Source organism: Budorcas taxicolor, chromosome 12 (genome assembly GCF_023091745.1).
Source record: "Budorcas taxicolor isolate Tak-1 chromosome 12, Takin1.1, whole genome shotgun sequence".
NCBI classification, from domain to species: domain Eukaryota; kingdom Metazoa; phylum Chordata; class Mammalia; order Artiodactyla; family Bovidae; genus Budorcas; species Budorcas taxicolor.
Window position 1 is genome coordinate 32,018,272 of NC_068921.1, and position 13,651 is coordinate 32,031,922.

General features: G+C 42.9%; 1 protein-coding gene across 1 annotated transcript in view; it reads left to right on the plus strand.

Annotated features, from left to right (window-relative positions):
- FLT3 (fms related receptor tyrosine kinase 3) overlaps positions 1–13,651 on the plus strand; it is a 66,684-nt gene that overhangs the window by 13,879 nt on the left and 39,154 nt on the right. The window contains exons 2-4 of the mRNA XM_052650028.1: positions 1,369–1,487; positions 6,830–7,032; positions 10,694–10,809. Coding sequence (XP_052505988.1) covers positions 1,369–1,487; positions 6,830–7,032; positions 10,694–10,809 — 438 coding nt within the window. The remainder of the gene's footprint in view (positions 1–1,368; positions 1,488–6,829; positions 7,033–10,693; positions 10,810–13,651) is intronic.

The following is a 13,651-nucleotide window of genomic DNA, read 5'->3' on the forward strand; positions in this document are numbered from 1 at the left end:
TTGGCCGTGTTGGGTCTTAGTTGCAGCATGCAGGATCTCTTTCACTGCAGTGCACGGATTCCTTGGTTGTGGTGAGTGGGCTCAGTAGTTGTGGTACGTGGACTCCAGAGTGCACTGGCTTCAGTGGTGGGGCTAGCAGGCTTAGTTGCTCCAAGGCACGTGGGATCTGCCCAAACCAGCGACCAAACCTGTGTCCCCTGTATTGGCTGGTGGATTCTTAACCACTGGGCCACCCGGGAAGTTCCTAATCAGTTTTAAAGACACATACAGACTAAAAGTAAAGGGATGGAAAAAGATACTGCATGCTCATGGAAACCAAAAGTGGAGACATCTATACTTACATCAGAAAAAATAGACTTTAGCCAAAGACTGTCATAAGAGGTAAAAAGGGTCAATGAAAGAAAGGGTCACCCCATAGAGGATATGACATGTGTAAATATTTATGCACCTGACATGGGAGCACCTAAAGAAATTAAGCAAATAAGCAAATGCTAACAGACCTGAAGGGAGAAATAACAATGCAATAACACAAAGGGACTTCAGTACCCCAGTTTCAACAAAGGATAGATCATCTAGACATGGAATCAATAAGGAAACATCGGACCTAACAGACATTTACAGAACATGCCATCTAACAGCAGTGAATATACAGTCTTCTCAAGCTCACTTGGAACATTCTCCAGGATGTTTCTGATCACAGAAATCAGCTACAAGAAGAAAAGTGGGAAATTCAAAATTATGTGACGATAAAGCAGCATTTGCACGTTTTGTATCTCTATGTCACGTTTTGGTAATTCTCACAATATTTCAAATGTTTTCACTATTATTATAGTTGTTTTGGTGATCTTTGATCAGTGATCTTTGATGTTACTACTACAGTTCACTGAAGGCTCAGATGATGGTTAGCATTTTTTAGCAAGAAAGTATGTTTTAGTTAAGGTATACACCTTGTATTCTTAGGTATAATGCTGTCGCACGCTTAAAAGGCTACACTGTACCATAAACGTAACTTGTATACGCACCAGGAAACCGTAAAGAAAAAAATGGCTGGTATACAAATAACCAGTCCTCAGCTGCACTAGCCTCACTTCAAATGCTTGATGCTAAATGCAGCTAAAGACCACCCTGTTGAACAGCACAGATAAGGAATATTTCCATCACCCAAGAATGTTCCCTTGGAAAACACTGCTGTAAGGACCTCTGCTCAAGATTTATAGTAAGACTTGCCTTTTGTGAAATTATACTTCCTGCGTGCTTTCCTGTTGGCCACTTTCCCTTGATTACATTTTGTTTTATTATAAGATGAATACATATTTTCTTTTTAAGGTGTGCATGTACCAACATCACTGCCTTTGTTTGCTTTCACAGTTTTTTCTGCAATGATATTCCAGACTATTACAAATCAAGATCTGCCTGAGATCAAGTGTGTTTTAATCAACCATGGAAACAATGATTCATCAATGGGGACATCATCTTCGAATCCCATGGTAAAGTAATAGTAAAATGACAATTTTAGCTATTTTCTCTGGAGACCATATTTTGTAAGCTATTGAGACCTGCTATGGCTTATGAGCTTTTCTTTTTACGTATTTAAGTAACTATGCACTCATATGGGGTATTGATGAGCATCTCTCCTCATTGTTACCTGGGACTCCATCCCAACAAGAGTCACATTCTCTTTGGGCTTAGATTTTGGAAGGACAGTGATACTCAGAATGAATAAGAAACAAAGATTTCCTTTTCTCCTTAAAATAAAGCCAGGCTTCTCTCTCAAGCCCTGAATCTCTAAATTTCCAACTGCCTCCTGGGTTTACATAAATAGATTTTTTCCATTTGCTCATTAAGACCCACCTATATAATTTACTTCATTTCTATTTCCCTAAACATCTTGCTTTAATGGATTTCTGTTTACAGCCCCATCTAGATCCTAAGCTTGAAAGCTCAGCCTCACTCTGGACTGCTTCCTTTCTCTGCCCTCACATTTGGTCAGTTACCAAGTCTTATCAATTTCCTTTCTTTCCTAGTTCTTATTTAACCACCTCATATTCTCCAGTCTCCCTGCTGCTGCTAAGTCACTTCAGTCGTGTCCGACTCTGTGCGACCCCAGAGACGGCAGCCCACCAGGCTCCCCCGTCCCTGGGATTCTCCAGGCAAGAACACTGGAGTTGGGTTACCATTTCCTTCTCCAATGCATGAAAGTGAAAAGTGAAAGTGAAGTCGCTCAGTCATGTCCAACTCTTAGCGACCGCCATGCGGACTGCAGCCCACCATGCTCCTCCATCCAGGCTCCCTGCCACTTCCCTAATTCCAGCCCTCATAGTCACAATAATATTGTAAGTGACTTCTTCCTTCTACAGTTCAGCTCAGATAGGGCTGCTGGACTTCTTTTTTTTTTTCTCTCTCTTAATTAATTTTGGGCTGCACCGAGTCTCTGTTGCTTTGCATGTACTTTCTCTGGTTGCAGAGATCTGGGGCTACTCTAGATGGTGTGCTCAGGCTTCCCTTGCGAACACAGGCTCTAGGGCATGCAGGCTTCAGCAGTTGTGGCACACAGGCTTAGTTGTCCCATGGCATGTGGGATCTTTCCCACCCAGGGATCGAACCCGTGTCCCCTGCTTTGGTAGGTGGATTCTGTACCCCTGAGCCACCAGGGAGGCCCCCAGACTATTCTTCTTGAAGCATAGCTACATTCTTTACAACCTGGCTTGGTCTTCTCATGACTTCAACCGACGTGCATATCACTCCATAAACTGGCTCTGACGCCTTCAAGTTCCACCCTTGTTTCTCATTACTCTTCTTAATGCTACTCAGCTAACATAGCCTAGGTGTTTACTCAAATGAAGGAAACTTAAATAATCAAGAAACTGAAAATATTAGAAGTCTATATACAATAAAATGTGAACATAAATTAACCAATTCTATTGTTTTTATCCAGTTCTGGATTCATACAAAGCTATAGTTACTCTGTTTTCTTTTATAGAATACACATAACATGGAAGCATAGTTTGTTTGTTTATTTACTTACTTATTTGGGTTTAAATTTTTAACAGATGTTGGTGTCATTAACACATTGGCTTGTTAATAATTAAGACATTTGGCATACATGATATTTTAGTGCAGACAAGAAAAAATTTTACTATTATTTGCTGTGATGTTTTAAACTTTTAGTGTCTTTTCAATGTGAGAAAATAGCTGCACACATTTAAGTGCTTTCTTATAAATCACGATCTTTAAAAAAAAAAATCCATGATGATTGGTCTTGGTTCCTAGTAGTAAGCTCTGTATTATCTTTTTTATGTAGAATAAATTGTATTCTTATGCAATATTCAGGATTGTATTAAGACCTAGTAGTTCCTAAACCACATCAAGCAACCATCCTAACCATGGAAAAACTGAACTTTCGCCTTCCTAAAGCTGAAGCCACTCCTTCTGGATATTTTCCTACTTTGATGTGAGATGGATTATTAGGGTGTCAGTGGCTTTTCTCAAAAGCAGTTTTGATTTCTTCCATAGTTCACGGTTCTCAGATGAGACATCTTTCTAAAACTCATAGTTCACAGGTTTTTTGAAGAACCAAGCACTCTTTAGTTGACTAAGCTGGCCAAGGCAGCTCTAATAAATAAGCAACTCCATCCTGAGCTGTATCACAGTATAGCCTGGAATCAAAATAGGATTATTTTACTGTTTCCACAATTCACTTAATTGTTATTTCAGATCTGAGATTTCCCATCATTATCATTTCTGTTTGAAGATTAAGGTGGTGTGTCCTGAGTTTCTCCCCTACAAGGCTACTATTTTTCCTTTGTAGTTAAAAAGGATTGTGGGGAGATACAAATATTCTGTTTCTTCTCTGTTTTTCACCCACTGATTTTAGCATCCACTGGTGGATCTTGCCTATAACCATTATTACTGTGAAGTTTTCCTAATGATGAGCTTCTTAGCCCCCTTGTTCCCTAACTGGAATTAGGGAACAATTCCCTAACTTGTTCCTAACTGGAATTCTTCTGCGCAGAAGAGCTGTGTCTTCTCTCCATGTTATTTATTTAATCAGTCTAGACTTATAGATACTTATTTTATTGCATGGATTATAGCCCCAAACTAACACTTTATTTTGTGGCTCAGATATTTCCAGCTTTGGTCACTGGGAGCTACTTCAGCTTGGTTCCTGTGTCCTTTCAACATGTCCCCATAATTTTTGAAGCACACCCTTACTTTTTGGCACTACAGCATAGTTCAGACTCATCTTGTATTTTTCCTTTGCTGGCCCTGGAACTAACCACTTCTCCAAGAAGCATTGGTTTCATGGAGAATAGTATTTAGAAACCAAGATCTGAGAGCTGAGTGTGCTTATTGCTCCTGAGCATTGTTGCTTCTGGGTCTTCTTGGCAGACACAGGTAGGCTATATATGCTTGTATACTGCCTGCACCCCCCATCCATACAGACTATATTTATCTCTTTATCATCTCTATCTATCTATGTATCACCATGAATGCATGCTGATAACTGTGAATTCAATTCAGCACCGAAGGATTCATTCTACCTTTCTCTCTTTCCTCAGTTGTACTTCTCTCTCTGACAGTAAGACCCCTGGCTTTCATTATCTGAAATAATCTACTTTATTATCATTCAATAATAATATTCATTTCTGGTGTAAATGGCAGCCCACTCTAGTATTCTTGCCTGGAGAATCCTGTGGACAGAGTCTGTAGCCTGGTGGACTACAGTCCCCGGGGTCGCAAAGAGTCGGACATGACTGAGGCGACTTAGCATACACGTGCTGGTGTGTCAGAATTGCTAACCCACATCCCAGTGAGAAAAAGATTTACCAACTAGAATACAGTGCGTGTGTGCTAAGTCTCTTCAGTCGTGTCCAACTCTTAGCGACGCTATGGCCTGTAGCCCGCCAGGCTTCTCTGTCCATGAGATGCTCCAGGCAAGAATATTGGAGTGGGTTGCCATGCTCTTTTCCAGGGGATCTTCCTGACCCAGGGATTGAACCCATGTCTCTAACGTCTCCTGCATTGGCAGGCAGGTTCTTTACCACTAGCGCCACACTGGGAAGCCCCTGGGAATACAGTACTTGTGTGCAATTCTTTTTGTCTTTAACCTCATACCATCCAAAGCATTCTTTTCCCAAGTTACTTAGGTTTGTTCCTTTCTTTCCCAATCCCTTCACTCTGATTATGTTAGTTATTTGTGATGCAGTTAAGTTCACTTGGCTTGCATTCCGTTTTGAGTTCCCCCATATCCTGGTTGACGTTAATGATTTATTTTGTGCGTATCTGAAACGTGATTATGGTCCTGAAAGCTAAAGCTATGTGATAAAAGACATACTCAGAGAAGTGTCGTGCCTTCTTCATCCCTACTTCCAAGTTTCCTCCTTTCCCCATCTATCTCCTGTACTGAGCCGGTCCCTTAAGTTTTTTATGTTAGTCCTGTATTTCTTGTGCACAAATGAGCAGATACATGTGTATTGTTTTAGTCACCTTCCTTGTTACCCAAAGGATAGTGTAACTGAAAGTAGAAACATTTTGAACCCAGCTTTCTTCACTTAGCATCTGTCCAGGAAATCACTGCAAATCAGTTCATGGAGCTTGTCCTCATCCTTCTCTATAACTGCGTGTCCTCGATTGTGTGGATGGACCACAATTTATTCCATCACTCTGCTGTGTATGAGCGCTTAAGTGCTTCCCTGTGTGCAAGCACTTAGGTGGTTTCTAATATTTTGCAATTATAAATGATGTTCAATCAGTTGTTGGACGTACAGTCTTCAAAATGGGATTGCTGGCTGAGAGGGTGAAGTGCATAATAGTTCTATTAGGTGTTGGTGAATTCCAGACCCCCCCTAGAAGGGTGCACCAGTTTGTCTTTCTCCAGCAACGTATGAGAGTGGATATTTCCTTATAGCCTCACCAACAAAATTTTGCTAGTGTGATAGATAAGTGCTATCTCAATGTTGTTTGAGTTTTTCTGATCATATGTGAATTTAAACATTTTCTCATGTGTTCAAGAGCCATTCTTTATAATCTTTTTGTGAATTGTCTGTTTATTTCTTTTTCCCTTTTTTCTATCATGTTTTTGCTTCTGTGTCTCTCAGTGTTAAAAAAAATTCTTTACATATTAGGGGTATTAGCACTTTATTTGTCATATGCATAGCACATATTTTCTTCTAGCATGTCAGGGTTTTGTTGTTGTTCTTCTTGCTTTACTTTATTCTGAGTCCATCTTTTAATATCCAACTCAGTTGCTGCACTCCAGTGGAGCATCTCCACCCCCACTGTCCCTGCCTGGAAGTCACTTCTCCCTGCTCTGAAGGTCCAGAGCCATTAAATGCACCTTCCAAAGTTGTGCACGTCTGTTTATCAGGCACATCACATTTCACTTTGTTTTGCTATTTCTTCCTGTTGTTATTGTTCAGTGGCTCAGTTGTGTCTAACTCTTTGTGACCCCATGGACTGCAGCACACCAGGCTCCCCTGTCCTTCATCACCTCCTGGAGCATGGTCAAACTCATGTTCATTGAGTCGGTGGTGCTATCTAAACATCTCATCCTCTGCTGCCCTTTTCTGAATTTGGGGGTAGCACAATTCAACCTATAACAGTCTATAAAGCATTTTTAGAAATGCAGCCTAAAATTATCTGTCTTTTCCTTAGAGAATTATAAATGATATGAACTTTAGTCAGTGGTATGTCCTCCATGGGTTATGATGCGCTCGCGTGTTGTATGCAGGATTTCCACATGTATGTATTTGGTAAAGTTTCCAGCTAAAAGGAAGAGTTATTAAACCTGCCCTTGTAGTAAATTCACATTGTTTCATCGATGGCGTAGGCATCAGAATCCCGGGAAGACCTGGCGTGTGCCTTGAGGCCCGAGGGCGCAGAGACCATCTACGAAGCGGCCACGGTGCAGGTGGACGTGGCTGCGTCCATCACACTGCAAGTGCTGGTCTCCGCCCCAGGGAACACTTCCTGTCTCTGGGTCTTTAAACACAGCTACCTAAACTGCCAGCCACACTTCGATTTACAAAACAGGTAAGTGGGAGCCAGGGCGGCAATGTGTAACCACAAGGATTTTTGGAGGAATACTTTCTTCCCATTAAAAAAATAGACATTCTTGCTTCATTTGGAGTTTCTTTTCAAACTGCTGTAGATGTCCATTGTAACTCGTATCTCCAGTGAAATAAAGTGAACCAAAAAATTAGTTAAGTCATGGATTCATGACATTTTATAGCAGTCAAAATGCACAGGGTAAACAACACAAAAAGTGAGTCCTAATGTAAACTACGGACTTAAGTTAATATCAGTATTGGTTCATCACTTGTAGCAAATACACCACACGTATGCAAGATGTTAGTAACAGGAAAACTGGGGGTGGTGGGGCGGATGGGGAAGGATGCGTTCAGGATCTCTGTGTTTATGCTGTTTTCCCATAAATGTAAAATTGAACTAAAAAATAAAGTCTATTAATTTAAAAAGTTATATAGACGTATATGGTATATTTAGGGCCTAAGACAGAGAAGGTGACGGCACCTCACTCCAGTACTCTTGCCTGGAAAATCCCATGGACGGAGGAGCCTGGTAGCCTGCAGTCCACGGGGTCATGAAGAGTCAGACATGACTGAGCGACTTCCCTTTCACTTTTCACTTTCATGCATTGGAGAAGGAAATGGCAACCCACTCCAGTGTTCTTGCCTGGAGAATCCCAGGGACGGGGGAGCCTGGTGGGCTGCTGTCTGTGGGGTTGCACAGAGTCGGACACTACTGAAGTGACTTAGCAGCGGCAGCAGCAGGGCCTAAGAAGGGCTTCCCAGGTGATGCTAGTGGTAAAGAATCCACCTGCCAATGCAGGAGACATAGGAGATGCAGGTTCTATCCCTGGGTTGGAAAGATCCCTTGGAGGAGGAAATGGCAACCCACTCCAGTATTCTTCCCTGGGAAATCCCATGGACAGAGGAACCTGGTGGGCCACAGTCCATGGGGTTGGACATGACTGAGATTCTGAGCAGCCAGGGCCTAAGAACGTAGTGATAGCTGACAAAATGTAAAACAAATAGTGAAAAGGATTTTAAAGGTGGCTGTTTTCAAAAAATTTTATTTACGTATTTTATTTTTGGCTCCACTGGATCTTCATGGCTATGCATGGACTTTCTCTAGTTGCAGCGAGTGGGGGCTTCTCTCTCACTGTAGTGCAAGGGCCTCTCATTGCTGTGGCTTCTCTTGCTGGATCACACAGGCTCTAGAGTGCAGGCTCAGTAGTTGTGGAGCACGGGCTCGGTTGCCTCACAGGATGTAGATTCTTCCCAGGCCAGGGATCAAACCCAAATCCCCTGCATCGGCAGGCAGAGTATAAACCACTGGACCATCAGGGAATTCCAATGGCTTGTGTTTTCATTAGTCTTAAAGATAAAAAATTAGAAAATTTCTCTTCCATTCTGGTTAAAGTAGCAAGGAGCTGACTAGTTAAAGTAGTGAGAAGCTTCTTTCTGGGAATTGTTTACCTGTTTTGTTTCCCAGTATGATGAGCAGAATTGCAATGTGTGATATCATGAAACATTAGAAATTGACCTCTGTGTGGCGAGCATTGGTGTCAGGATCGAGAAACACGTCTTAGATTGACAGCAAAGCCCTGACTCTGACCCTGTGCTGACTGCAGCCCCCTGCTGTCCATGACCAGGGAGGGTAGGAAGCAGGCGGCACGGGCCATTTGAATACCCACTTACTAATTCTACAATGCTTTATTCTCTAATTCTTGGGTTGTTCTGGCATCCCCAAACTAGCAGAGGCATTGTCTTTCTAGAAGCAATGCAGAAAACGGCCCCTCAATGACACAGAGGGCTCCATGCCACCTACCTGGGACACGGGAGAACACCCATGATTGGCTTGTACCAAGGATTCGAATTTGTCTGTACAAGGTCAGACCAACATTGAAGTAGTTTTCAGGCCAGTAGTTATAATTCTGAAGTCTGGTTCTAAACCTTAGAGCACATTCATTTTCCTTTCCTCTTTTGAGGCCATATTACTCACTTCTCTTTTTTTGCTTACGTTTACCTTGGGGTTAAAGCAAAGCACTCTGTTATTAAGAATTTTGCCTTAAAGAAATGTTCCAATAATTTCACTAAAATCTAATACCACATGATGTTATCACTCTGTGTATGCTAGAAAGCATGTAAATGATCATTTTTTCCACACACCACAGAATTCCAGTAAAACAAAATGAAATCTCTTCTTAGAGACTAATATATATACATATATATTATATGTATATAGGTATATAGATATATAGATATGCATATATAAAATGCCACAACAGCTCTTGGAGTGAGACCAAAAAGAAAAATAAAAAAATTAGGGTTCTTTTTACTCTGCTGAAAGAGTGCCTTTTTTTGTTGTAGGTCAGGCAGCCAAAGTCATAGGTCTTTTGTGGGTTAGTTAACCTAGTACCAAGACATTTTTAGCAACTTCTCCATAGCAAAGAGTTACAGAAATTAAGGGCTTCCCAGGTGGTACAGTGGTAAAGAATCAGCCTGCCAATACAGGAGACACAAGAGACACGGGTTCGATCCCTGGGTTGGGAAGATCCCCTGGAGAAGGCAATGGCAACCCACTCCAGTATTCTTGCCGGGAGAATCCCATGGACAAAGGAGCCTGGTGGGCTACAGTCTATGGGGTCACAAAGAGTCAAGACACAACTGAGCACACGTGCACACACACACACACACACACTCACACAGAAATTAAATCCGCTCTCAGACTCAGATCTGATAACCATCTCAGAGTTTTGTATGAGATCTCCAAGAGTTCACACATGATACTAGGAATGTGAAGAGTTCAGAGAAAGAAAGCACGTCAAAACACCTGCATGAGCAAAAAATACATATTTGTCGTTTGGTCGCTAAGTCGTGTCCGACTCTTTGTGACCCTATAGACTGTAGCCCTCCAGGCTCCTCCGTCCATGGGATTCTCCAGGCAAGAATACTGGAGTGGGTTGCCATGCCCTCCTCCAGGGGATCTTCCTGACCCAGGGATTGAACCCACATCTCTTACATCCTCTGCATTGGCCTGCAGGTTCTTCACCACTAGTGCCCCCTGGGAAACGAAGGCCCCTAGCCAGACTGATCTTTACCAAGTATCTGAAGACTTAGAAATACTCACATTGAGACATCTCTCTCCTTGTATCCATGTGATGTATCAGTGTGATTATTATCTCATAGGAAAATGCTTTGTGTCTGATTTTACTTGAATTCTTCCCCCTGGAGGGATAGGGCACAAAACGGACTATTCTTAGTCTCAGCACATCTTGCTTGTTCCGTCATGTGGTTCTGCAAGCGGGGCACCAAGGCATGTGACCAGGTGGCTGGCAGACAAGCCTTCGGAGGATGCTTTGTCGTTGGCAGGAATGCTGCCCTGATACCAAGGAAGGCATCCCACCAAGTCTATGTGGTTTTAGCAGGAGTTTTTCCTCCAAGGGGCTTGGGTAGCATGAGGTGAAGGCGCTCACTCCGCAGGGAGGGACCGGATCAAGGTCAAGGTCAAACTAACAAGGCCCAAGCTGGGTGTCGGGCGCAGGACAGGAGCTTTGTTCTCCACGGAGATGAACCAGAGCTGCCCAACTGCCTTCTGACTCAGTGTGAAATTTGATGGTTTTTGTTTCACACGTTTTCCAGATTAACTAGTTCTCTTTCTTGTGTTTCAGAGGAGTTTTTTCCATGGTCATTTTGAAAATGACAGAAACCCAAGCTGGAGAATACCGACTTTTGATTCAGAGTGCAGCTACCAATTACACAGTATTGTTTACAGTGAGTATAAGAAGTAAGTGCCATTTGCTCCTAGGTTTTCTCAATATTCTAAAGGGGTGGTTGGAATCTAAGAGCTCTTACCAGGTGCCCCAGACAGTTTAACCAGGTTTCCCTAGGAATGTGGCTGAATTAATTGAACTCAGTTCAACTTCCCCCATCACCTATTGAGACTCTGCTGTGACCCACAGACTGAGAGTGAGCGCTCTTCAGAACCTCTATTTTAGGGCTGCCCATTTTTTTTCACTGACGGACGGATGACAGGGAAGAAGTGGAAAGCATTTTGACCTTACAGTCAGAAGACCCGAGTCCTTATTCTGGATCTGATGTGACTGCTTTGGGCAGGTCACGGCATCTTCTCTGAGCCTCAGTGTTCTGATCTGTAAAATGGGGTTACACAGACATATCTCACAGGATTGCATGAGCTTAGGCAATGAGAATGTCTGTGTCTGCTCCGTCCAGCAAGGTAGCCACTGGCCACAGGTGGCTGGTGAACATTTGAAATATAGCCAGTGTGACTGGGCATCAAAGTTGTCACTTTATTTAATCTTAATCAATTGAAAGTTGACTTTAATAACCATACGAAGCTGGCGGCTGCTGTGTTCATTGCAATCCTCCCATTGCTATGCAGACCATCAGGAGCAAGGCAGAGGTTCTCACCCGGGGTGTTGGGGGGCCGGGGGAGGACGGGGACACAGCTGTGCTGTTGGCAAAACCACCTCTGGCATGTCTTCTGGCTTCTCCTTCTCTCCACCAAGTTCTGCCAGGCCTCGAGGTTGTGCAGACTCAGCCTTGTAACCCTCCCAACTGCTTTACCCCACACGACAAACGGGGACTAGAGGTGGTGCGTTCACATGGATCCCGCTGCCTTTAGGGGCCAGGGCAGCACTCCAGAAGCTCTGGTTCATCCACTGTAAATCAGGCTCCCTGGCTGCACCTTGGTGTGACTTGCAGGCAGCATGTGCAGTGCCTGTGCGTCCCGGCCCATAGCGGTGCAGGGCTCAACGACCAGAGGCTGAGCTTGGCCAGGTCTGCACTCCCAGCCTCCCTGCCCTGGGTCTTGCAGTCAGAGCTGCAAACAGCAGAGCCATTTAGATTCCCACAAGGCTCATCTGAACGGGGCTGGGGACACGGTGTTAGGCTCCAAAGTCAGCCTGTCAGGCAAAAGCCAGGCAAAGTCAAAATTGGTCATCGTTTGTTTTGAAAAGCCCGCCAATTACTCTGATATGTAAAGAACCAGAGCCCTAGAAGGTCAAAAGTCAAGAGGTACCTCTCATTGCTCTTTGATTTTAGTCTTGTTCCTGACCCCTCCCTAGTCCTGCACTCCACTCTGTGAGACAGGAAGCCCTCAGGTTGGAAGAGAATGAGAGATTTTTTTTGCTATTTCTTTCCCTCAGTTTTTTGCCAAGTGTTGAATTTGTATAAAGTAAATATGCGTCTGCTGTCTTTATTATACTTAGGGCAACTTTTTTTTAACTGAAGATTTACAATGCACAAATGAAAGGAAAAAGATTTACAATATAAAAATAGCACAACAATCATTCAAGTAAGTTGCAACTGTTTTTAACGGTGCTGCTGGGTGGTGGGATTCAAAAAAAATCAGGTGGGTTAGACTTGGCAGCAGTCAACATGAAAAAGAGGAAAGGGTTTAGCGAACCACAAGCTCAGTATTAACCAACAGTATGTTATGGTTGCTAAAAAAGGAAATCAGAACCTTGGCAGCATTCGCAAAAATGTAATGTCTGGGTTAAGAAAATTCGTGGAAAATTACTATTTACAGTTCTACATTTTTGCAGATGAACATTGACAAAACAGAGCCACCAGGATAGTGAAGATCTTGGAATTCCTTAAGTTAGGAGAAGCTAAGGGAATTAAGAATGTTTAGCAAAGAAAAGGAAATATTTTGAGGAAAGCAGAAGATTGATTGCAGTGTAACGTAAAGGAAATTCTTCTGATGTGAGTCAGGAAACCTGGGCTAACTAGTTAAAAACATCTTCGATGGCAGTGGTCTTCCTTACCCTCAGGATGATTTTAAATATTGGAAAGATTTTCCCATGGAAGCAAAGCTTCACTTAAAAAAACAAAATTGCTCTAGAGGGTAGACTTGGGACCACTGGTCAGAAGCTACAGGAAGAGACAGTAAAAACTATGATACAATGGGAAAAGATGTTTGCAATTCACATAATCAACAAAGATTGAATAGTCATAATAGGTAAAGAACTTCTATAAATCAATAAGAAAAAAACTAGCAGAAAAGTAAAAGACGTGAATAGATATTTCACTATATAGTAAACATATTAAATTAATGGCTGAGACATGCAAATTAAGACCGCAATGAAAGGCTTCCCTGGTGGCTCAGTGGATAAGAATCCACTAGCCGAGGCAGGAGACATAGGTTCGGTCCCTGATCTGAGACGATGCCACATGCCTTGGAGCAGCTAAACCTGTGCAATGAAACTAGTGAGCCTATGCCCTAGAGCTGAGGAGCCACAGCAACTGAAGCCTGTAGGTTCCAGAGCCCGTGCTCTGCAGCAAGAGATGCCACGGCAAGGAGAAGCCCACGCACCGCAACTGGACAGAGGGCCCCGCTCGCTGAAACTAGAGAAAAGCCTGCTCAGCAACCAAGATCCAGCACGGCCAAAAATAAATAATAAAATAAATAAATTTTTAATTATCTTAAAAAGACCACAGTGAGATATGATTTTATACCCACCGGATGGTTGGAAACAAATCATCATCATGCGTGGATCCACACCGTAGGGATCAGAAGGTTCACTCCGAGGTCTAACTCCGAGGTCTATTGTTAAAGGAGTGTACACACCTGCCTTGGTAGAAATGCACAGGATGTTCATAGCACC